This window comes from Podarcis melisellensis, assembly GCF_964234715.1.
Source record: "Podarcis melisellensis genome assembly, chromosome: 5".
In the NCBI taxonomy this organism is placed as follows: Eukaryota; Metazoa; Chordata; class Lepidosauria; order Squamata; family Lacertidae; genus Podarcis; species Podarcis melisellensis.
The window spans coordinates 97,151,113-97,177,310 of NC_138537.1; the positions used below are offsets into that span (position 1 = coordinate 97,151,113).

The window sequence follows — 26,198 nt, forward strand, 5'->3', positions numbered from 1 at the left end:
TTCGTATAGCGGGTTTTCCGTCTTGCGAGGCATTCGTCTTGCGGGGCACCACTGTATTACACTGATCCTGGTTCAACTGCACTGGCTACCAATTAGTTTCCAGGCCTAATTAAAATGGTTGGTTTTGACCTACAAAGCTTTAAATGGCTCAGGAATACCTTAAGGACCACCTCTCCCCATATGAACCACCTCCGCTCCTGCAGGCATCATCTGAGGCCTTTCCTCATGTGTCTTCCCTGTGGGAGATTAGGAGAGTGGCAACCTGAGCAGGGGCCTTTTCTGCAGTGTCTCCGTTTATGGAATGCTCTCCCTAGTGAGGCTCGCCAGGCGCCTGCATTATATATCTTTAGACACCAGGTGAAAACATTTCCCTTAAAATGTGTTTGTGGGAAGGGTTGCTATATATATTTAATAATGATATATTAAAAACAAACCAATAATAATTTATTATTTCTACCCCGCCCATCTGGCTGGGTTTCTCCAGCCACTCTGGGCAGCTTTCAACAGAGCATTAAAAGCAGAATAAAACTTCAAACATAAAAAACTTCCCTAAATTTTTTTGTTTTTATTATGTAGTTTGTGTTCTCATTTTGTATTTCTATGTTGTGAACCATCCTGTGATTTTTGGATGAAGGGTGGTATACAAATATAATTAAATAATAATGAGAATAATGAGAATAATGAGAATAATGAGAATAATGAGAATAATGAGAATAATAATAATAAAAGAGGAAAATGCCTGCAGAATCATAGACAAAAGCAAACCCTTCTTGCTCATTTTTAGCATGATACAAACTTAAAACTGGATTATACAGAATGGATCAAGAGGCACAAAATATAAACACAGAAAAATAAACAAATTCTGTACAGTAAATAAAATAAAATGTACAGTCTGATATTTATGGTACTATTAGATTCTGATGTATTGCTGAATGTTGCTTTGTTTGATATAAGTTGCTATTTTAAAGTTATTGTGACTTTTATACTGGATCAGATTGTTACTATTAATGTTTGATGTTATATTATGTTTTTATGTGTTGGAAGCCGCCCAGAGTGGCTGGGGGAACCCAGCCAGATGGGCGGGGTATAAATTTATTAATTATTATTATTATATTAAAAAACTGCAAATAATCTTTCAATGAACTCATTTTTCTGTTCTCCTTTAATCAACTTTCTACTGGGTTAATTTTTGTTGTGTTCCAAATTCTATCATATTCAGCTATCAATGGAGTGATTATTTTCTTACATTTTGCTGTTATGCACTTTTTTTACAGCTGTAAGTAAATTTACAACAACTTGATTGATGCCACCAGCCAAGACCTTAAGATAACGTAATAACACTATTCTGGGATTCTGTATTATTGGAACAGCTGGCCACTTCCTTAATCGGATCCAACATATTGGTCCAAAAAGAATGCATTACTGGACAGATGCAACATATCTGCATCTCCAGCAAGAATCATTTGCTTAATTCTAAAACTGATAACTTAGATAGAGGGGGGTAAATTCCAACAATATTGTACAAAAAAAAAACCTTCCAAACCAGCTGATTTTACATTAGCTAGCATGGATTCCTTCATGTTGAATCTCATCTGGATCTCGTGTCCCAAGTCTCTTCATAAAATGCCCACCACTTAACTTGCTTCAAATCACCCCTGGCCACTTGGGTGAAAGTCTCAGCTTCAAGAATCTGGGCTGCTGATAAACATGCAGTTTGAGCTTTAATAAGGGCATTTGGGTGTTGCTTCTTATCCATACAGGCCCCAAGTTCTTTAAGGACTTTACAAATTAGGACTGGCACTTGGAATTGTGCCTAAAAAATTTCAGTGAGCACACCTAACTCTGCTGAGTTTTTGCCACTGAATTCTGAGGCTTCCAATTTCAGAATAATGAAGAAAATTGCATTAGGTATAATCCATTTAGAAATTGGCAGCAAATAAAATTGAGAAGTGTGCCTTTTAAAATATAAATTAAAAGTTCCTTTTCTTAATAATGCCCTTTAATTGAAAAAATAAAGTTATTGCTTTCTGAGATGCCAATTAAGAACCTCAAAACCGTCACTTTAATTGTTTTCAGTTTTCCCTGCTAAATGGATTATGAGAAAATTAATAGCCCCAACTACTGAAGATTTACTTCACCAGACACCATCACCAGTTTGCATTGCGAAGGAATTATAAGATTGCTGATACACTGTTAACCAAGGGGGTGAATTTATATAGTTTTATTAGATTAAAATGAGGACATATATTTCAGTAATCACATCTCTCCTGCCTAATGATTCTTCAAGATTGGAGAGAAGGCTTCCTTTTTCTTTTCTTTTCTTTTCAATGCAGGAATGCTTTGAGGAATTCATTGTAGGAGATTTTGGAAGTTAATCCTTTGTCATAATATTCCAGTATGTGAAAGAACTCCTCTTCAGACAAGTCAATGCCATACTTGCGGAGCACCTGCAGAAGACACAGAAAACTGACATTGCTTATCGTTAATTAGGAACAACCCAGGAAAGTTAGCAACAGGCAACCAACACAGAACTGAAACATCCACACAATTCAGTTAAGCAAAACTGCCTCGTATAGAATACCTGGAGTTATTTTCTACCTAATGTTCCCATGGCAACCCCCATCAAGGGTGTGGGGCAATTTGTGAATTAGGCCAAGCGCAATATGATGCGTTCAGTTTGCACTGCAGACTGGTTCTGGTTTTGCTCCTCCTGGAAGTTACAGTTCTGTGTGATCAGTACGAGAATTTGTAGCACCTCTCGCCCAGCCACAGTTCCCAACATTCTTTGGGGAAAGCCATGAAAGTGAAACTAATACAAAACTGATGCACATTTTTAGTGCATAGAGCCTGCAAGAGCACACACAGTCCACCCTACTGTTGACCCAACTACGTATTCACAATTGCTATGGGAATCATCAGTGTTACACTGTGTTTGTGGCAAAATTGTAGCATGTGGCTGTGGTGTGTGTTTGTGTCTTCAGACATTGATAGACAAACGTCTGGGAAACTTTGCACAATCAGTTTTCAAATGTGCACATGCGTAACATGTCTGATTTTACTTCCATGCTTTCCTGTGGGGAACACTGGTCTAACACTACTGAAATCAGAGAACATTCTAGAAGCAGATATGCTAAGAAGCTAGGTTCTTCTTCCATAACTTTCCAGATCATGCCCTGATTAGGACAGTATACTACTTTTCAGAGGACATCCTCTATTTGAAGGGCTGTGACATCTAAGTCTGGTTTAAAGCCCTGGAATTGTCCCATCAATAATTAGGATGTCAACCACAAACTGAGCAGGCACACAGGTGACTTGGCTGCAGTCTTCCCCACAGTGGTAAGATGTGTTGTATTTCTGTTTAAAGTATAGGAATTATTTATAATTTTGCTTCCATCCATATGTTTACACATACCCATTTTATGCAAATCTTTGCTGATGCTTTTGGCAACAAACAAGTAGCCACCAAAGCCTTGATTCCACCTCCAACCTGTCAGATCTCTCCAGATTTTGCCACAGATTGCCAAAGTTTTCTGTTGCTCTACCTGCCTGGGCGACGCGGGTGGTGCTGTAGGTAAAACCTCAGCACCTAGGACTTGCCGATCGCATGGTCGGCGGTTCGAATCCCCGCGGCGGGGTGAGCTCCCATCGTTCGGTCCCAGCTCCTGCCCACCTAGCAGTTCGGAAGCACCCTTAAGTGCAAGTAGATAAATAGGTACCGCTTTATATAGCGGGAAGGTAAACGGCGTTTCGTTTCCATGTGCTGTGCTGGCTCGCCAGAGCAGCTTCGTCACGCTGGCCACGTGACCCGGAAGTGTCTCCGGACAGCGCTGGCCCCCGGCCTCTTAAGTGAGATGGGCGCACAACCCCAGAGTCGGACATGACTGGCCCGTACGGGCAGGGGTACCTTTACCTTTTTACCTGCCTGGGCTCTACACTAAACCTAACCAAGAAGCCAGGATTTGTGAAATCAAAAGTTGAGAATCCTCCCAGAGAGTGGCTGAAACTTTCATTTTAAAGACAAAGGTGAAAATCCAACAAAGGCTTAGATGTGTAGCTGACACTCATTGTAGCTTAAGGTGATTGGTTAAAACTTCTTGTTCCCCCCCCCCGAATGTTCTGGGTGAATTCCATGGATGCTCTGTCTTTCGTGTTAGGAGAAGGAAATATTCGTTTTGTGGTGGTTTTTAGGAGATGCTTATTATTTACATATGGTGTGTTAGAAGTGGAATCACCTTTGAAGATTGACAGGAAACAAAAACAAAGAGGTTAGTAAAACTACTAAGTGGTTAATGACAACATGTCTCATTGGTAGTTGAGCAACTTCAATGTAACACCATTTAAAAGCAAATTTCAAGCGCAGAAGCCTGATCCAGATGGGGACTCAGTTGTGGTGGCAAAGGGTTAAAACCTTCCTACCGCACACATGGAATTTACTTTTAAAACACCATTCATGCAATTGCTAGCTGCATGAATGGCGTCATTTGCATATTTGCAATTTGCATATGTATATGTGTATATGTGTGTGTGTGTGTGTGTGTATAGCCATCACCAAGTGAAGAACTTTAGATTTGCCCAGGGTTTTAAATATCTGATGTGACTGATTTAAGCTACTATTTTATCTGCTTGCCATGTTGCTGCTTTCATTGTCTCTATTGCCTGTTGTAAACCTTCTTGGATTCATACTGAAAGGCCGTATGTAAATCTATAAAATCAAATTAAAAAATATTTTCTTTTAACTACTAATCTTTTATTTTGATGCTGGTTTTTTGAGCTCCCCTGAGGTCCTGTTTGGATTATGAGGTGGAGCAGGTGTTGAAAAATAAAGAGGCAAAGAAACCCCACATATTTAACTCTACTACCTCGTCCTGTCGATATGCAAACGCAAATTGTGCTCAGAGAGCCTGTGAAGGTGTTCTGCAGTGCGCTGGCTCCTCAGGGAGACCCACCTCCACAATTATTAAAAATATACAACACAAGATATATAGGACTCCTCATGGCTTACCCCTTTCCATTTTCCTTGAGGAATCTCTGTTCCACTCTCACGGGGTGAGAAAGAATAATGAAATTCAATATAATTCTTACACCCACCTGCCTTAGCAAAAAACACAAATAATGTCCAAAATAAAGAAAAAACTGAACAGGGCCACAGGGGGCCCTACATGGGGGCCACAGGTGACATCATATGGATAGTTGCGTGGAAAAGGGAATTTAGCAGTTATAGTTTGTCATGCAATGCTGAGAAAAGCACCATTTGCTTCAATTCTCTCTGAGGCTCAAGTTGAATGCTTGAAAGTTACATGAGCTGGTGCCTTCCTTTGCCTTCTGGCTAAAGGGACTCTTCATTCACTTGGGGTTGTGTGAATACTGGTCTACATATATGTGTTCCAGGCTAGCAGAGGATGGTTTTAATCCATCAACCTCTGGGTAATGGGCTTCTGCTGTGTGTATGTGTAACCGAAATACAATAACATTTGAAATTAAGACCATGCATCAAACTAGTAAGCTGATCAGCAAGAATCTAAATGTGAAGACAGCAATTAGGAATTAGCTACCTCATTTATGGAGTAAAGGTATTTTCATTTGCCTCCTTAAAAAAAGGAGAAGTGGCCATAACTGAAAAGGCCCTGCTTTTTCTAGCCGGCTTCTGGACTTCAGCACTCCAAAGCAAGGCTCCATCTGATCACCAAAGTGTGTGGATTTGAATCCTCACTCTGGGTGACCTTGGGCCAGACTCTTGCTTGCAGCCTAACCTGGCTCACAGGGTGGATGTGAAGGAGGGACCTCTATGGCCACCACCTTGAGCTTCTTCATGAAAGGCGGGATATCAGCTCCCTTGCCACAAGTTGCTTAAGGCTAGCCAGTGAATGCATTTAACATTGTTCTGTCAACCGTCACCTGTCTGAAATCCTGAACGCTGAGCTGTCCAGTCCCACTTTCGTCATAATACTTGAAGGTTCGCCTCATCGGCCTCCAGCAGTGAAGGATCTGGGGCTGAATCCTCATCATTGCATTGAAAAAGGTCGGTGTTTGTGGCCCACGGGGATTCTGAGAAAGAGGTGGAGAAGATCATTGCTCTTGAAGACCTATTCAGGCATTGTGTGTGTGAAGAAAAGGTCAGTGAGACCAGTGCAGGCCCCACACCTGAGTGCTCTGCTCTGTGAACATCTACTAATACTAGTAGTACTACTAATTTTATTATTTATACCCTGCCCATCTGGCTGGGTTTCCCCAGCCGCTCTGTGCAACGCTTCACAAACAGACTTTCCTACTGTAGACATCTGCGCTGACACACGCATGTCCATGGGCTGAACCCCTGAACAAGAGCCTTAGCGGTTGTCATCTGCATGTACTCCTTTGGGAAGCCTTAAACAGAAATCCAGGTATACTCAGGTCAAGCAAATGGGAATATTTATTTTGACAAGCAGCAAGGAGAAGCGGGAAGAGCAGAGCCAGAGGGCAGCGATGGAGATAGCCGCTTGGGCAACCGGAGCGGCGCACGTGCCATGCACCCGGGGGTGGGGCAATCCGCCCAGGGGGTGCGATTGGAATGGCGGTAATCTGCCCAGAGGGATTTTGTCACACCCCCCCGGGATGACACCTGGGGCAGACCTTCCCCCCCTGCCCCCTTCCTACGCCGCTGCCAGAGGGCTCCAGAGATTGGCAATGGGGCCCCTTACCTAGAAGTGGGCTTCACCAGCTGCCCAGCAATGCCAACACCTGATGCCAGCCCAGCTCCCAGAGGAGGAAGTCTGACGGAAACTTAGCAAATGGCAGGCACAGAGAAGATGACATGGGGAGTACGCGCTGCAGGAAAAGGTTTCAAGGTTGTGCAAAGAAAGTATTTTGAGAACCGGTACACACATTGTGGCATACTAGAGAAACAGATATGGGCAGAATACTATTGTTATAATTCCTGGTTTTGTATCAATATGTGTATTTTATTTAATTGTGGGGAAACTTGCATTTTAAACCTCCCCAGCGAAAATACCACATTTCCTCATGTTTATTATGGCCTGAGTACTTTTTAAAAAACACACCCAAAAACTATTATATTCCCCTAAACAGTTACAACCATGAAGGCAAGAATAGGAATTAAGTGCAGCAAATGAGAGACAAATGTCCTGTTATTACACAATATGAAGGGTTAGAATTGCCCTGGACTTGTCTCCCTCAGTGCCATCTCCTTGGGCATCAGAATCTCCTCAGGTAGCCAGAGAACATTTACCTGTACTCGTGGATTTTGGATTACAATCCTTTGCAGAGGAGTCACATCTTGGAATTTAAACAGCAGCACACAACTTTGAAGGAAGTCACAGTAGGCAAATTTGCCAACACTATTGAAATCATATTTTGTTATGAGTTGTTTACTTTCTTCTTTGGTTAAATTCAAATTAAATTTTTCCAGTATAGCTGAAATAAACATAGGTGTACAGAGTAAACAACATGATAAACAACCATGCTTTACACGTGCACATCAAAGTGACAATTAATTTTGGGTAATGCAGCAAGCCAAATCTGATGAATAACATAGGCTCACATTGTTGAGGTTCAGTACTTCATTAGAGGGACACGGGTGGTGCTGTGGTCTAAACCACAGAGCCTAGGGCTTGCCGATCAGGTCAGCGGTTCGAATCCCTGCGATGGGGTGAGCTCCCGTTGCTCAGTCCCTGCTCCTGTCAACCTAGCAGTTCGAAAGCATGTCAAAGTGCAAGTAGATAAATAGGTACCGCTCTGGTGGGAAGGTAAACGGCGTTTCCGTGCGCTGCTCTGGTTCACCAGAAGCGGATTAGTCATGCCGGCCACATGACCCGGAAGCTGTACGCCAGCTCCCTTGGCCAGTAAAGCGAGATGAGCGCCGCAACCCCGGAGTCGTCCGTGACTGGACGTAATGGTCAGGGGTCCCTTTACCTTTTTTACTTCTAAAATATTTTTTACATTCTAAATATTAGAGCATTCATAAACCTCAGGGCTGTACATGCTTCCTCTGCACTGGAGAAAGGACAGCTGAACATTTCAACAGACTCCACTGATTTCCCCCCCCCCCAGTCTCCTGCAGCAGTGACGTCATAGAGTTATGTGAACCAGGGCTTGAGCTACTGTTTTCACACCCTGTGACACACAGTAATAGATTTGGTCTCAGAGATGTGCTGCAGAAGGTCAAACCAGAAGGGATGGTGGAAGCCACATTTGTTGAATCGTATGTCTGCCCTGTTCACAAAGCAACCTGGAAAGGGCTGCATGGGTAAGGAGACCTCAGCTCCTCTGACTTACCTCCCCATCCTCAATCCCTTCCACTCTTTTCTCCCAACTTTTACAATCCGGGGGCTGCGTTGGGTGGCAAAAGTGGAGAACTTTGGGTTACCAACCGTACAATATTGTCGGAATGGCTCCTTCAACTGAACACACTTTTCTAAAGTCAGGCCCCCTGCTTGCTTCTTACATGAAAGGGATAGGACCGTGATAAAAGAAACATGTTGGCTGCCATCATATCCTTGTCACATCCATCCAAGTGGTATATAACAAAGAAGCTTTATGACCTTTTTATTCCACTAAGTGTTTGCTGACTAAAGTAGGTTGGGAGGGATGGTGATTTATTTTCTTTTGCTGCTGTTATCTAAAATATAAATGAATGGTCTATGTATGTAACAACAGCAGCTAGGATTCTCCAAACACAAAAAAATGGTAGGGAGAAGTTTCCTCCAAAGATGAATGGATAAGTAAGGTGATGGACTATGCAGAATTGGCAAAGTTAGCAGCCAAAACAAGTGAATCTAACAATGATTCTCTTTGTGGAAGAATGGAAGCCCTTTTAGAACTATATTGTATTACAGTTTGATGAACTCGCAAGGAGGATTTGAAATATGAGAAACATAAGGAATTAGAGAATACAGTATTGATGTGCTGGTTTAGGAAACAGAAGGCATTGTGCAGAGGGGGTGGGAAATTAAAACACCATGGAAAATGGGGCGAGAAGTTGGGAAAAGACAAATTTATTATGTAAAATATAAATGAAGCAAATAAACACACATATCAAATTAGATTAGTATGCCCCAGTAAAGCTTCATGTGAGAGTACTTCTTCTATTTTACAGACTGTCTTGCCAAATTGCCATTTCTAGAAATCACTGTGCTAAAGGGCTGACATCTAAGAGCAGTGAAGTGAATGGGCCAGCTTCACAATGTGAAATTTCATTCACACAACTTGTATTTGAAGGACATGCCAGAATCTCCTTCTGGTCTGACAGCTGTTTCTGCTTCCACTTCTTTACCTAGGCAGGATCACTAATAAAGATTTAAGAAAACAACCAACCTAAAAAATCTTCTACTGCAACTTCTCCCACGTGGTCCACATCCTTCTCTCTACATTCCTTCAGGATTTGTCTCCAGCAGTGCTGAACACCTTTTCGGATTTTACCTTCAATCGGTTTGCAGTTCAGAATAGGTGGAGTATGAACTGCTGCAGTAGAAGGCCTGCTGCCTGCTGGGGCCTAAAATTAAGAGGAAGATTTTGACCAACTTGCAACTGAAGACAAAAAAGGAGTGCCAAGTGAATAGATTTCTAAATCTGTAGACATTTGATGATGGTTTCTTATTTGAATCTTCATTTTGAAAATTGAAATAATGAACATCTTTTAACCAAGGTTCAGAACTCAAAAAGGCCTGATCCACCAGGGAAGCTCTTCTGAGCAACGCTGTCTCCTCATCCTCTTCTCCCTGGCTCCTGGCATTCTGCATGGCTTTTTTTCAGTTCCGGCCCCTCAGGTGGGTGCCATTGCCATTCTGAGAGTGTTCGTGGTGAGTTCCGGCACCTCTTTTTCTAGAAAATTAGCACTGGCTGCAGGACTTGGGAAATGCAGTTTCTCCAGCACTGCAGTAGAGAGACATCCCTCCCTTCTTCCCCTCCCATCACTACTGAAGCAGCAAGCAAGTGGAGAAGAAAGGATTGGGGCAAAGGCGTGCGAAAAGGGAGGCAGGATTCCTTTTCTCTGGCTTAGATTGAAGCCCAACCTCCAGAAGAACCTCCAGCCTCATAGTACTCACTCTCCATGTGATGGCAGATTATGAGCCAAGGAGACCTGTATTTCCAAGCCATGAAATATGAAATCAACAGCACCACTTGTTATAAGTGGAAGCTGAAATTTATGAGTTCAGCCCCACACCCCCTACCTGAAAGGACCTCAGGTACCAGGCCTGAAGATTATCCATTCCTAAGAGATTGTGGAGTGCTACTGCTAGTCAGCGCAGTCTTCTTGATGGAGCCAATTGACATATTCACCTGCCAATCATCATAGGCAGAGAAACCTAGTGCAGAAAAGTGTTTGTGTGCGCGGCAACCCTTGGACAAATTTAATAATGGCTGTTTTTCCTTTGTTCTTAAAGAGGTGGGGAGTCAATGTGGTATCCTTCAGATGTAACTCCCATCACCCCTGACCACTGGCTAGGGATGAGTGTTGGGAGTTCAATTGCACCTAGACAGAATCCTTTGTGGTTCCTTTCCGTGGGTGCTTACTCTTATGATCTCTTACTTACCAAGGCTACTGATCAAGACAAAGAATGCAGTTTAAAAAAGTTAATCATGGAAAAGCAGGTTTTCCATGATTAACTACCATCAGCTAACTTAAGGTGTTTTCCAAGCAATCTACCGTTAGTTGTTTCAACAGTTTTCTGGTTCATACATTTCCATAAATACCTTGACCCTTTTACACCAATGCATCTTGATAGCCATTTTTGGCCCATAAATGCTGTTCTGAGTTGGGAAAATCAGAGGGAGGATGGACCATCAATCCACCCTGCGGTTGAGTAGGGCAGAGGATGGAGCAGGCCTGCACAACTTGCAACACAGACAGATGTCGTGGTTTGGCAGCCACCACCACACCACCCAGTCTCTCCCCCCCCCCCCAGTCCTAGACAGACAACAAAAACAGGTTCATCAAACTGCTCCTGGGCTTTATGAGTCACAAGTTGTGCAAACCCAATAAAATGTGTTGGACATGGAATGTGAAGACCTGGGCTCCAATTCCTCTTTAGCCACAAAATTCCCTGGATGGCCTTGGGCTAGTCACTGTCTTTCACTTTAACCTACCTTGCATGTTGCTGTGAAAGCCTAATAGACCAGGTGTGTGCCCCCTGTCCCAAGCGAACACCTTGAAGGATGAGTCAGATAGAAATGGGATAAGTTTTTTAATAAAGAGCCAGGGTTCTACTTCCTGTGTTCTGGCTTTGGCCATGAAGCACTTACTTTCTTTGGAGATGAGGGAGAATATGCTGTTTGAGGCCGTGACGGTAGCTGTGGTCCGGGCTCAGCTGCTGTGGCAGGCTTGCTGGGGTTCTCTGGGTGGTTGGCGGGGGGTGTATCTGGCATTTCCACTTCCAGAATGAACTTTCTCAAGAATCCAGGGTATTTCAATCTTCCATTCACGTCGAGCGGCACTGTGTTCCAGAGGTTTTCGAACTATTGAAGCAGAGAACCATGTTTCAGCAAATGCAAGGCCAAGCAAGGTATCAGGCAGTGCAGAATGTCAACCCAGGGCTCATGAATCCCTGGAAACATCACTTTATTCTGCATGCCTGTGTCAGGGCCAGGCCAGGACTAAGAGGTGCCCAGCACCGCCTTACCACCACCGCCTGGTGCCCACAAGCAGGTGGTGCCCTTGCCACACATTTGCCTGGCACCTGTGGGACATGCAGCAATTAGTGTCATTAAGTAAAACCTTTTGAACTTCTTAAAGGTCCTGGTGCTGAAAGAAGCTGTGCTAGGTGTTGGCGCTGGGCCCAGGTTGTACCATTGATCTTGTGTGTGATCTGTGCTGCAAATGGCCATTTCCCTGATTGTTACTCTGAGTGCAGGATCGTGTGCAGGTGGAGACCCTCCAACGGCCCTTCAGACCAAGTGTTTGGGTCATTCATAGGTCCCCCATGTTGAGCTGTCTCTGTCCTAATTTAATTTAAGGGCCACTGTTTCAAATAAAGAAAGGCTGTGTGCAAGTGAGCATGTTGCTGTACCAGCAATAGAGACAGGGTTGGTGCAAGAGGGCAGGTTACCCCTTTTTTATGTATCTGGGATTCTGCCACCTGAACATGTTCGATACTGAGTCAATGCAAGTTGCTTGTCATAACAGGAATGCATGCATGGAAATAAAGTGCCAGTATCAATGTGTCTTATTCCTAAGAAATGTAAAATCACCAAAGGGGTTTTGAAGATAAAGAATCAAAATTTCAAAGAGAAATATTGAACAATGATTTTAAAATTTTAGCAAAAATGTACAAGATATTGTTAGAATGGTGTACAAAGGATGAAGAGGTAAAATCAGTTATGATTGATTGGGCCAAAGATTTAGGACATAATATACAAATGGAAGAAAGGGAAAAATTATGGAAAGAAGGTTTAAGATTCACTGCATGTACAACTATAAAAGAAAATGTGATGAAAATGGTGTATCGATGGTATGTAACACCGGTAAAACTAGCAAAAATGTATAAGATAAGTAATAAATGCTGGAAATGTAAAGAAAAAGAAGGTACTTTTTATCATATGTGGTGGGAATGTAAGAAAGTAAAAAGCTTTTGGGAAATGATTTATAATGAATTGAAGAAAATGTTGAAATTTTGTTAAGAAACCAGAAGCATTTTTATTAGGCATTACAGGCAATGAAATAAATAAGAAAGAAAAGAAGTTATTTTTGTATGCAGTGGCAGCAGCAAGAATATTGATGGCCCAGAAATGGAAACCAGAGGAGCTACCTACGTTAGAAGAATGGAGAACAAAAATGATAGACTATGCAGAATTGGACAGAATGACAGGAAGGATCCAAAACCGACAAGATCAAAGATTTACAGAAGATTGGGAAAAAATTATTGAATATTTGCAAAAATTAAGTGATAATCAGATTACATTTCTAAGTTTCAATGAAGCATTGTGATGGGAAATATATTAAAAGGGGATGAAGTTTTACAGTAATAATATAAATAACAAAATAGAAATGTGTTTAAAGTTAAAATATGAGGGAAGTCGAAAAAAGAGAAATAAGATGCAACTAAGATGTATGGAGTGTATAATTTTGTTTTGTATTTGAAAATTATGTATATATATATATATATATATATATATATATATATATATATATATGTAGAATCAGTAGAAAGGTAGACCGTTTGTTCTAGATTTCAGATGTACAAACTGTAGTCCCCCCCTTTTTTTTTAAGAAACCCTCTCTGACAAACAGTAATATCAGACATTGAAGAAAGCTCATCACCTCTAAGCCTTTGATATGCATGTGGCAAGTTGCAGTTAAACTTCAAAGGCCAGACCTACATTTTGAATTTCTTTTCAACTTTTCCCCACTGGCCAAGTTTCTGCCATATTATAAATTATAGAAAACAAAACACACTTCGCACTTCATCAGAGGATAGCAACATGTTTTACAAGCATCAATTAAATATTATAAGTGCTTTGTGCACTAAGTTAGCAGAGACTATTTTAACAGCCGGTTGAAGGCCGTCCGCTTGGGATATGTGTGTAATATCAACAGCTTAGTAGGGAAGGAAAACTATCTACGATCCAGCTGAAATGAAGCTACAAGCTGAGCCACACGGAAACTTAACTGCAATTAACATTTCATTGCTTCCTTGATGTCAGATAAGGCCCATATAAAGATTGCTTTTCTAAGGCGGGTCCCAGAGAGGCAGCTATTCAGAAGAGCATAGGAGCTGTTCCCATGCGCTCCAAGTCCATGCTGCTCTGGAGACAACTGCATAAAGTTGGAGTTTCTGAACTCTGCTCTAGGGTTCTCTAACACACCATCTGAGAACTACTCATGTGCCACAAGGAGCAAATGATTAAATAAGACCCCTTTCCCGCTCCCCACAGAAGAGGATGCCCATTGCAGCTCTGTATGACCTAGTGCTCTGGCTTTACCTCCTTCCAATCAGCCCTGTGCTACATCTCTGCGTCAGGCATTGTGATTTCACTTTCCCCCCATTCCTGAGGCAGAGACACGACATCATGAGCTTTACACAGAGGAGTCGCCATCTTGTGCCTCAGGAATAATTCCAATCTGAAGGCAAGGCTGCAGCACTCACTAGCATGGAGAAACGTCCAGGATACGAGGGCAAAGTTTGCTTCCCATTCAAATTAAAGCTGGGTAGGGGGACATGCTTCTGCTACATCAAAAGTTTGAGGAACAGTCCTTGAATGTGTGAGAGGATAACAGACACATAGACACATTATCGCCCACTTGTTCCAGCTGTTTAAGCTGCTTTCTGGGGGACAATGTTAAGTCCTATTTATTACTGCAGGTCCAGAAAGAGGGTGAACGGATCGACCAGGGAAAGACCCACAGAAGACACAGCAAATGCACTCTCCTACTGTCCTGCTTACCTTTATCCTCAAGCCGTAAACTTGCAGCTCTCCTGACACCCCCTCCCCTCCCAAAGATTCCTCCTGTATACAAAAGTGTGCTTTTGCCTTCTGAGAAATACTGTCCCTGCCCACCAGTTTTCTTACCTGCTCGTCGGTCAAAAGGAAAAACCACCGGTTGCAGATATCTCTGAAGTCCTCTTTGGAGACAGTGCCTTCTTTTGTGCGATCTGCGTTTTTAAACTCCCCTTCAAGGGTCTGATAGCGAGTGCCTATTACTTCTTGAATACGGGCAAAGACCTCTTGATTGGACAGATCTCGGCAAGCAAATTTCCTATGCTGTCTCTCAGTCTAAGTGGAACATACATGGGGGAGGGGGAATCACAAACAGATCTACTGATAATATACAAAAGACAACATTTAGGAAGTCGTGCCAAGAGGTCTGTAGAAAAGGTCACCTTCAATTTTTTGCACCAATGAAATTGACTTGACAGTATTTAAAAAGTGCTGCAGAAAATGACAAGCAGTTGGGTGAAGAAAAATGTAAAACCCTCTATTAAATAGCTGCAACCTAAAGCCAAGGACCCAGGCCTTTGAAGAAAAATATCACTTGGTTAATACAAGGAGCAAGGTAAACAGCAGAGTGATTAGCTGATAAAACCAAACCTGACTCATCCTGCCCATCTCACACCTGGCATTCACACAGATGGCACAGTATTGTGAGTTTCTGGATCCACTGCCAGAGGTATGTGTGTGTGAATGGGACATAGATTAACTATTCATCCATATGTCATTGTTTTATCACTATAGCACTATGTGCCTAACCTTGTGCTTCATAAGCAACATACAGTTTCTTGCCTAGAACAACATGCAAGCTTGATCTTTAGGCTAGGAGTGGATATAGACAGCAGGAGGGAGGAAGTGAAAGCCAAGGGCAAGGAGGACTGAATCTGACCGATGCAGGTATACATTAGTTAGCATTCATTTCAGTGGTGGATAAAGACTCTACAGATTTGGGAAAGGAGCTAAAGACCCATACTACCAAAATCCAAGGAGCAGGGAAAGTGTTTGCTGTAGAATTCTTGCTCTTTTAGTATATGTGATAGCCATTTAATACCAGGATTCTTGCTGGAACTTTTGGGGGAAGGTTCAGCAGAATGGTAGTCCTCCTCATTTCAAAAACAAACATACCAGGAAACATGAAAAAATCTAGATAAATATATATGAATTTCCGAAGTCTGGTCCTGTAACTGATTCAAACTTAAGATAATAGCATTTTGATTTTTTTATGGGACTTTTGGCACGCTAGGTCTGCATCGTATCTGTGCAAAAAAGAGGACCACTGTGAAATCCACATGAAGGATGCAAAAAGGTCCCTCACGTCACCATGTACCTTTTCTAGCAATAGTGGACCTCAGTGATCCAAATATGCACTGAAGCCCCAACTATAAGCAGGGGGACTTCCTTTGTTGGGGTTCCCTGATAAGTGGAGCCTGGGCTTCCTGATCAGTGTTGCCTTTTGCACCATCTTTTTAAAACAGGTCTCTTCCAGAAGGTTCTACACAAATTTCCTTCCAGGAGTTCAGTCTCCTCTGCAACGATGGCCACAAAACCTCTGGTGTGACCTCTCTTAAGCGAACACTGGAGGCCTGCGGTGGGGGGCGCCTAGAGCGGGGGTCGGCAACCTAAGGCCATGGGCCACAAGCAGCCCACGGGGGTCATTTAACCTGCCCCCGAGCTGCCCCCAAACCAAGCTGCCCGCTCAGAGAGTCCCTGAATGCTGTGCTAAAGCGGTGCTTGCTTCCGTGGTGCCAGAAATCATGTCTGCGCAGACGCAGATGCCAGAAATCGTGGGCGCACACGCCATCCAGCCCACGGAGGGATCTCCACTGGAGTGAACTGGCCCAGGCGAGGTAAACCTTGCTGACCCTGGCCTAGAGAAACTATGGGCCCCATCTCTGAGAAGGCTAACATCACAGTCCTTCCTTAACTGGGTAGGAGGCAGCAGGCCGTGCCAAACTCCCCATGCAGCACAGCCCACAATCACTTAGGATCGTGTCACAAGGAGAGCTGGCCTGTTCTTTTAACTTACACAACCCCTCTTGCCTCTGCCTCTCAGACCCTCACAGGCAGTTAGGGGACCCTTTTAGGCAAAGGTGCCCCGGAATTCTTCCTTCCAAAATGCTGCAGCTGATTCTGCCGCTTCAAACCCTTTTCCTCCGAACCAGACTGTACCTCTCTAGTGGCACTGAGTTATAGCAACTCAGCAATTGTCCGGTTCAACTGTCCTGGAACCTTGAAGAGTCAACGTTCTGCCAGCTAGTTTTAAACAGCCCCCCCCCCCCCGGCAGAGTTTCCAGGAAGCCATTCAGTGCAGGTCCTGTTGGCATACAGGGCAAAGCAAGGAAAGAGCCTTTGTGTATAAAAAGCCCTGGAGAGCTGATGTTTAAAGGCCTCTTTGCCTGTCTTCTTCATTTGGACCGAGAAATCCACTGACTTTGGACAGGCAGGCAAAGCTTAGCTACTGAAAAGTTTCCCTAAACCTCTTATGCTAGAATCAGGGCACTGTGTATTAGCCCTGTGCAGAAAAATCCTTCTGTATTTCCACACTCCATCAATTAATAAGAAACTGCATTAAAAAATTATCAAAGGGGAGAAGAAATTTCAGTGAAATGATCCTGGGTGGGTTGTGGGTGGGTTTTGCCGTTGCACTCACCTGACTTTCACAGCGGCTGTGGAGTTTTGTGAGAGTTCTTTCAATAGACAAATCATCTCTTCAGTGACCTGCATTTTGCAGCCTTCCTGAGAGCCTGTGCTTTCTGAAAAAAACCAAAGATCTCCTTGGCTGGACTTTCCTGTTAGTGTGAGGAGGCAAAGAGGCTGCCTAGCAAGTGTCCGGTGCTGTTCTCTGTGGCGGTTTCACAAGTGAAGCCCTTCAGCTTACAAATAAGTGTAGAATTATTGTTTAGTTAAAGGAAGGACTTTCCCTTAAAGAGAATATGCACAGATCTTAAGCACTTGCTAGTCAGCCTCTCTGGCGTGCCACACAACCATTAAAGCCCGGAAAGATGTTATGGGGTAACACCTCTCATGGATCTTTTTCAGATCATGGCAGTCAGAAAGGCTGCAGAAAGCTGAGAAACATAGACAGATACCCTTGGTTATCTCACAGGGATAAGGTATACTTAAACCTACACCTACCAAAACTCTAAAGCAATTCACAAGTGAATGAGGCGAAAAACCTGAAGCTGCTTTCACAGTGGAAGAAATCTTTTAAGAAGTTGGAGGACAGTTTTTGACACAGTGCTACAGAATAGTCTTTTGTAGGCTTTCTCACATTTCCCCCTTATATGTGTGTGCATATTTTTTCCTGTTGACAGACTCCTTCAGAGGTAATCTGGGCAGGGGACCATAAATGAATGATAGGTAGGCTTTGAGCCAAAAGTAGTCGACCAGTCCACTGTTCTCCTGTGTCCCTCTACTTACAACATTCATGAAATTAGGCCAAGGGCTGCATGGAATTAGGCTGGGCCTTAGGTAGCAGGCTACCCTTCCCTGACTTAATAAGTCGTATCTAGTGTTAGTCCTAATTGAAGTAAACCCACTGGAAACAATGGCACAGACCAACTTGGGTCCATTAATTTTAATGGGTCTACTCTGGTTGGATGCAACCCACTGTGTCCAGGATTTGGAAGAAAACTTGTCACGTTTTTGAGGGAGCCATTCAGACCACGCCAGAAATGCTTGAGACAGTTACAGAAGTAAAACTGACAGTAAAAAGACTCTCTCGAGTCAACTCTACTTGATACTCTCTGCCTTCTGGAAGGCTTTGCAGAGGTAGCATTAGGAAAGGAAGAAAACACACAACATTAATTTGGCTTCCCACTAACTTAACCCGCATTTGAAAACCCTCATTCAAATAGAAATAACTGTCGAGGGAAAAGAAAAAGGAGGAAAAAACCCTAGCTTTATTAAAAATCAACTGTATACACTAGTGCAGTTATGGACCTTGATAAACAGAAACAAAAACTGTGATTCAGCTGACAATTTGCTCATCTCATTTAAATCAGAACTATATAGAATTATTCAGAATGTAAGTCTCATTAGCATACATCAGCATCGTCAAAAGACCCTAGTGATGAATTAAGTGTAGGGGGGGGAGGAGTGGGACCTTCTGAAGCGTCCTTAGTTTCAATGCATTTAACTATTTCTAAGCATAAAATGGATTTTAAACTTGCATGGTTCTGGGGTATGCTAATTATTCACTTTTGCAGTTGAGAATTGCATTTTTATTTATGAGGTGCCATTTATTTCCCATCTCTTCACAGGCTTCAACTTTACTAGTTCAGTAAATTTTCCATACTTTAATGATCAGAGCTGGAGACTTTTGCTACGTGTTTCCACCTATACCTCAGCGATCAGGTTTTGTGTAATGTATAATAATCAGGTTTTTGTAATATGCTTGAATAAGCAGCATACTACATTAATTTATATGTTAAACTTAAAATGGTCAAGTATCTACAAAAAACGAGTCCTGTAACAGTCAGCATTCTGTTGCCAACTCCAAGGATAATTCCTAAGGCCCTAAAAGGGGTGAAACAGGCAATGATGAGATGGACATACATGAAATGCATTTATAATAATAATAATTTATAATAATTTATTATTTGTACCCCGCCCATCTGGCTGGGTCTCCCCAGCCACTCTGGGGCATACAGTATATTTGTTCAAACAGAAAAACAAAATTGAAAACGATAGATAAAACAGATTAAAAACAACACCGATCACCATCGAAGTGGGGAATCGCAAAGCCATATATCAGACTAATGGGGCTCCATCATAAAATACTGTTTCTGCATGTGCCTGGGGGAAGAGGGGTTTGCCCAGCATGAATGGGCAGGCAAATGATCAGGTGCAAGGGAGAGTGGGAAGGACGGAGGACATTGGGAGGGCAAGAGCGAACAAGTAGACTGACAGGTGAGCAGGTGAGGCAGGTCAGTGTATGGCTGGCTTTTCCCATCTGGCAAAGGCAGGGGAGCTGTCGGAATGGGGCCAAGGCTCTCCCCACCAGACCAAGCAGGGGATGTTCCTGCTCACCTTGCAAGATGCTCAGACCTTCGGCAGCAAGGAGAAGGGGGCTGTCTCTGCCTTCCGTCTGAATAGGGAGAGAGGCGGGAATGGGTGAGAATGAAGAGAACTGCTGGGCAGTTGCCAAAGCCTGGCTAAGCCATAAGGAGCAGGGCTCTGGGTGCGGCTAAATCCTCTTTCATCCTTTTCTGAGCGCTAGAACAGAAACAATGTTCTAGAAATGGAACAGCAAGCCAACTGGCCAATACTTTCTTCCACACCCCCATACAAGCCTAGGACAACCATTTCAGATTTCTTCCAGGTTTTTTTTAAGCTTTATAAAATCCTCCTTTGTTTCTCTCTAGAGTTTTTCATGTTTTTGATATGTTGGGGATTCTCAGAGTCTGCTGATTCCTCCTTGTGTGGGGCTGTTGCCATTTTTACTAGGTAGAATTCCCCCCCACCCCAGACTGAAAGTGAAGTGTTTTATAACAGTGTACCTTTAAAAACCTGCTGAAATATCTTGTTGCAGGCTGAAACACGAGCTAGGATGAGGCCAGTCACTCCTGGGGTAGGGTGTCCCACAAAAAGGCCATGCCCCTCATGCGCGGCTGCTGCACCTCAGGCAGTGGAGGGGGACACCAAGCAGGACTTCAGTAGATTATCTCAGGGGTGAGGCAGATTCATGGGAGTGGAGGCAATTCTTAAGAAGCTCTGGTTCTGGGCTGTTTAGGACTTAAAACTAATGTTTGGATACTCATTTCCAGCACTTTGGTAACCAGTGCAGATGACACAAAAGCAGAGTTCTATGCTCCGGCCTGCTAGATCCACTCAGCATTTTGGGTCAATTTCATAAACTCTCTTCAAAGGCATGTAGAACATATTTCAGTATGAAAATAAACAGGGCATAAATGAATGTGGCCAGTTTTTGTTTCTCAAGGAAAAGGTACAGTTGCTAAAATTCTAAAAGAACGGTGACTAACCTTTTTTAATCTGAGGAGTTGACCACACCATCAGGGCACTCTTGGTCTCAAAATGAGGCCAGAAGCTAGATTGGAATGGATCTAAATAATGCAAGAATATATTGGAGTTGGCTTATCATGACAACTTTGACAGAGAATGATAGTTACGAAATAAGTTGGGTCAGGCTATGAAGTTTCCTTAAGAGCTGCTAGTACCACACTTTCTTAAGGAGCATTCACTGCCTCTACTGGATAGCTCAGTTGGTTAGAGCATGGTGCTGAAAACACCAAGGTTGCAGGTTCAATCCCCGTAAGGGACAGCTACATATTCCTGATTGGAGAGGGTTGGACTAGATGATCCTCAGGGTCCCTTCCAACTCTATGATTCTATGATTCTACTCAGCAAATCGGCTCTGGTCTACTCAGCAATGGCGGGGATTGGGTCCACAGCACATGCAATAATAGGTCTACCCTCTTTGAGAAGCTTGAATATGCCCTCAGGCCGTGGCACAAACTGAGATCTGGAACTCACAAGAAGGAGCACCAGAAGTTACCAAAACAAATTCTGTTCTCAATGTTGTGCCCTAGACAGAGCAGATAAAAGTGAATCCAGATCTTTGGAAAACCATAAATAGAAGAGGGCATCTTGGTGCTAGTCACGATTGACAAGGGCATCACTAGGCGTATCAGTAGGAAAATACCCACTGACCCCTATCCCTGCAGAGGTTTGCTATAGCTTTCCCCCTAGGTTTGGGATCAGGTGCGAGCTTGAGCCTTGAAAAAAACCCACATCTCTGCACATAGAAAACAAGCATGTAAGGAAGAAGTGTTCCAGCTTCACCTTTTCCCTGGATATTGCCCTGAAATTCCTGTATTCTGTTTTACACAATGTCCTATTACCACTTCAGATATTATATTTCACAGATAAAACAACAGTTGATTTCTAAAGGTATGATAGAGGTTTTTATTAGTTTTTCTTTCACCAGTACAGAAAGTGCGCTTGAGACTCCTGATCAAATGTGGTATCCAAGGTGGGAAAACTTAAGACTCCCCTTAGGTGAAGAATTCTGAAGGGATGCCTGAATTTTAGCCTGCATATGGTTAATTGTTCATGTAACTAGGGATGAAATTGTGCTCAAACCTGCAATCAAAAAGCACCGTGTTAAAGGAGATATTTCCCTCCCACAATATGAACTTTGCCTATTGCAGCACTTAACGTGTCTTATTAATTTAGAAGGTGAAAGATGATGTGGCAAACACTCCTCTTCATATACACCTGGAAAGGGGATGGGCAGGTTCACATACAGACATTTTTCACTTGATGACTGCAATATCAAGTGATGGGTTGCATGTATGAATGGGGCATCACAGAAGAGGGGGCTTGCAGGGTTGCTGGGGCTAAACCAAGCCTCCCACCCACCTCCCACCATTTGGCAGGTGTGTGAAGGGCCTCCGTGCACAGACTCATGCTTGTGTGTAGAATGCTTCTGTGTAAGGGCATTCCCGGGTCCAATCAGTAAAACAGATCTTCATGGGATCTATTGGTACATAACTAATGCCTTTCCAGAAAGTGCTCGGATGCACTTTGTGCATTGGCAGAGGAGGTTTGGCCAGCCTTCACTGCCCCACAACCTCCCTCATGTACCATCAGAACCCCCCAAGTTCCACAGAGAACTTTAATACCACTTCCTATAATCTCAAATGCAGTGCTTTTCAATGAAGGCAGTACACACAGTCAGCCTCCATCCGTCAAGTGATAAGAAGAGAGACAAAACCTCCAGAGGCTACGACCTGAACCAGTGGCTTCAAGTCACAAGAAAGGAGATTCCAATTAAGCATGAGGAAGAAACTTCTGGTGGGAAGAGCTGTTTGACGGTGAAAGGGGCTCTCTCTTCTTAGATGGCCATCCAACCTCTGCTTAAAAACCTCCATCTTGGATGCTTTGGTGGAAATTCCTGCATCGCAGGGGGCTGCGTCAGATGACTCCCTTCCAAAATTGTAATTTTAGGATTCTTTTGAATGGGAGCCCAGATTGGAAACACTTCGGTCCTGACCCAGTAAGGAACATTTGTGGTATGGACTGTGTTGCCAAATCCAGAATGGAATGCACAGAGAGAACGATTATACTATATGCTGCAGATGATGTGCTCATTTCGACACCCACTATCCCATTTGTGTGCATGCTCTCTCTCTCTCTCTCTCTCACACACACACACACACACACACACATTGTTGCAAGTAACGATTTCTGCATCGGAGACAAAGCAAATGATACTTCTTATACCGTCCTTCTCCTTTGGTAGGATGCCATTAGTCTTTATCAATATGCCTATCATAAAAGCCCATGATGGCGTATATTTACATTTTCCTACAGCAACTTTTTGTGAGTCACTAGAAGTTATTCTATGGTATTACGTTTTTTGTCCCTAGTCTGGAAAAAAATTGAATTGATGCTCCAAAGAATAAAACGCTACAAGAATGTGGCTTTCTTTTTTATCTAATTGTTCCTATCTTCCAGCCTGTTTCTACAATCTGAAATCCCAAAAGACAAACTCCTAGCACATTGTAGCTTAAGGATATGATTCCATGAACACTTACTTGTTAACAAGTCCCACTGAACTCATACTTAGGACTCCAGACAAGCCCAGCTCATTTCCCACCAGGAAATCTACCCTGTTCGTGGCTTTTACGTCAGGAATACCTAATTTATGAAATTATCCACACTGAAGGTGCAATGTCTTGGATTCATGTTCCCATGTTCACTGAGGCACATGCCTGCCTGTGAATGTGCTTCAAGTAGGTTGTTCTGAACCATAGGCTTGATGGCTTATACCAGGTTGAGGTACAAGTTAAGATGAGGGCAGAGAAAGAATGCTAATTTTGGCTTGTAAACTACACTTTACCTATTTGCTTGTGTCACAAAGGCATTCTGACCTGTGAAATAATAACGACTTGTAATAGCAATGGGACAGGGAGAGGCAGAGGCTGGCAGTGGGTGGCATGAAGGGCCTAACCTGACTGAGCGCGGGGAGGGGGTGCTTCTCATCTGGCCCCACATAACCCTGAGCCCAAACTCCAACCCCTCCATTAGGAACATTATCTACTTTCTTCCACCTGCTGCGCGACACAAGAAGAGGACTATTAAGCTCACTCTTCCCCCGTGCAGAGAGGAATTGAGGCTCTTTCTCCCCTTCTGCAAGTAAGCAGTCCCCTCTCATTTGCCTGAAAGTCTGCAGCTGAGCTGTGTTGGAAGAAGGAGGTACTGAAAGAGCCGTTTTCCTATCCTGGAGAGTAAATGAGGTTAAGTGCTGGTCTTGGGACTGGAAAGACCTGTGATCATATGACCATGAGCCAGCAACTCATTTCTCAGACTAACCTATTTCAGGGAGGCTGGGGTTGTCAGCACAAAAGGGACAAGCCCTCTATAATGTGCCCTGAGCGCACTAAAGAAAAAGCCAAGGGTCTTGTGCCCATTCTTACCCCAGAGAAGTTGTTGAATTTTTGCAGAAAATATTTCCAGTCTATGGAGTGCTCTCCACGAAGCCGCTGCAGTTTGATGAGGTGGTTGAACTGTTTGTCGGAAAGCGTGAAGCAGAAGTGGTGGAGCACCTGCCGGAAATCCAAGGCGGAAATTGCTCCCGTGCGGTCCTTGTCAAAAGCAGAGAAGGCCTGCAAATAGCAGAGAAGCAAAGTAACTCCAAATAGCCGGCATTTGGAAAGAAGTCATTTCTCTCTAGTAGAGCTATTACTGAGCTGTGGAAATAAATGCATAGGCAATGCACATCCCACTCGCCGCCTCAAGTATTCTGCATACAAAACGCCGCTAAGAGCTTCCCAAGGAATCCTTGCTCAACCATTTTTTAAGCTGAGCTGTTTCAATAGCTTATTCTCTTCTGGCAGGACTCATTATCTAGAGTGTCAGATGGGAAGGCTGTTTACAACAGGCCTCCATAGCAACCAGAGGCAACCAGAGAACCTGGGGTGTTTAAAGATAGCAGGAGAGCTTAGCTGGGATGAGAAAAGATATGAGGAGTGTTGGCCTGTCAAGCAGTGGGACCTATCCCTTCCAAATGTAATTGGGTGGTGAAAGCAGGTGAGCAGCTTCATGTCCCACGGAAGAGGAGCTGCAGTCAAGCCTGGCTGCCAGGCCAGGATTTGCAAACACGTGCAAGTCTCTTACACATCTGAAAAGTACACAGATAAGTGTAACAGCTGAATCAGCTGCAAGTTCAGCCCACTTGAGATGCCTTACTGTTCATTTATAGAAGTCCGACCCTATTAACACAGTGGCTTACAATGTCAAGCAATTCAGACATATTACAATAAAGTAAAAGGAAGGTGATAAAGGGCCCCTCAATGCATCATTTTTATGGTTTACCAATAAGCAAGTACAAGTCTAGTACATCCATGGCATGATCATGTCTACCAGATAATTCAAGCACGACAGTAGCCCCCACCCACCGACTCAGGGCTCCCCCCAGAGAGTTGTGGAAGGAAGCACCAGCTACCACACTTTGTGAAGTCAGCCCCAATTAAAAACGATGGATTTGGTATCTCCAGTGCTGTGCTATCTCCTCATGCAAGAGCTTGTGTAGGCAAACTAAGGCCTGGGGGCCGGATCCGGCCCAATCGCCTTCCAAGTCCAGGAATCAGCATGTTTTTACATAAGTAAAATGTGCCCTTTTATTTAAAATGCATCTCTGGGTTATTTGTGGGGCATAGGAATTTGTTCATTCCCCCCCAATATAGTCTGGCCCTCCACCAGGTCTGAGGGACAGTGGACCGGCCCCCTGCTGAAAAAGTTTGCTGACCCCTGTGCAAGACCAATCAGGAGAAATCCTTGCAAGGCAAGATGTTTTGGTCATTGGGGAAGATAAGACAGCAATGCAAGCGATGGATTGCAGATTACGTGACCGAGAAACAATCTTCAGTATTTCCCTAAAATCCTAAAAATGGAAGCATTCACACCACATATGAAAAAAGTGTCAGTTGCTTTGTACCCGCTCTAGCATAGTGGTGACATGTTGATGTAGCACAACTGACAAGCAGGACCATCAAAACACTACAGTGGTACCTCGGGTTACAGACGCTTCAGGTTACAGACTCTGCTAACCCATAAATAGTACCTCGGGTTAAGAACTTTGCTTCAGGATGAGAACAGAAATCATGCTCTGGCGGCACGGCAGCAGCAGGAGGCCCCATTAGCTAAAGTGGTGCTTCAGTTTAAGAACCGTTTCAGGTTAAGAACGGACCTCCAGAACGAATTAAGTTCTTAACCCGAGGTACCACTGTATTTGAAGCACTGTCTCTTGGGCCATGACTGATAAGGTTGTGTACCTACTATGGCTTGCAGGCCAGTCTTGGTCTGCCAGGGGGTCCAAGTTGGCCCATAACATCATCTGATAACACCTGTGAGGGCTGCAGCCACTTGTTCCCAGCAGAGAACAGGGGTGCACAGCCAAAGCAGCAATGTTTAATTCTCTCTCTCTCCCCCCCCCCCCCATCTGCTGATTAATTCCTGCTCAGCTGAGCAAGATTCCATGAAAACCACGTCTTGGTTCAGGAAGCGGCTTGCATGACACCCCTTCTAAAATGAAGTATTTTCCTTCTCCATTTTTAAAAGGCTTTCTACACTGCAAAGGGTTTCCACAGGGAGCCATTTTCAGAGCCCAATAAGCAGGGGCAGAGCAATTTCCACAAGCAAAGCAGGTGCTGGCAGCACTGTGGGTATTTTTGGGACCCCCTGTCTGCATGACTCCTGCTCCCAGTCTTCCACATCCTCTTTGTCCTCGAGTTCAAAGACGGGGACCACAA

General features: G+C 43.6%; 1 protein-coding gene across 3 annotated transcripts in view; it reads right to left on the minus strand.

Moving 5' to 3' along the window:
* Positions 1-2,206: 2,206 nt before the first annotated feature.
* Positions 2,207-26,198, minus strand: part of EFCAB6 (EF-hand calcium binding domain 6) — a 108,414-nt gene continuing 84,422 nt past the window's right edge. The window contains exons 25-31 of one of the 3 annotated variants that reach the window (XM_081911691.1): positions 23,865-24,053; positions 14,503-14,706; positions 11,239-11,451; positions 9,310-9,487; positions 7,226-7,410; positions 5,896-6,045; positions 2,207-2,447 (exon numbers count right to left, since the gene is read on the minus strand). In XM_081911691.1, the coding sequence (XP_081767817.1) occupies positions 2,325-2,447; positions 5,896-6,045; positions 7,226-7,410; positions 9,310-9,487; positions 11,239-11,451; positions 14,503-14,706; positions 23,865-24,053 (1,242 nt within the window). In that variant the 3' untranslated portion in view covers positions 2,207-2,324. Of the gene's footprint in view, positions 2,448-5,895; positions 6,046-7,225; positions 7,411-9,309; positions 9,488-11,238; positions 11,452-14,502; positions 14,707-23,864; positions 24,054-26,198 lie in introns of those variants that run through there. The other 2 variants (XM_081911692.1, XM_081911693.1) reach the window with 2 other exon arrangements.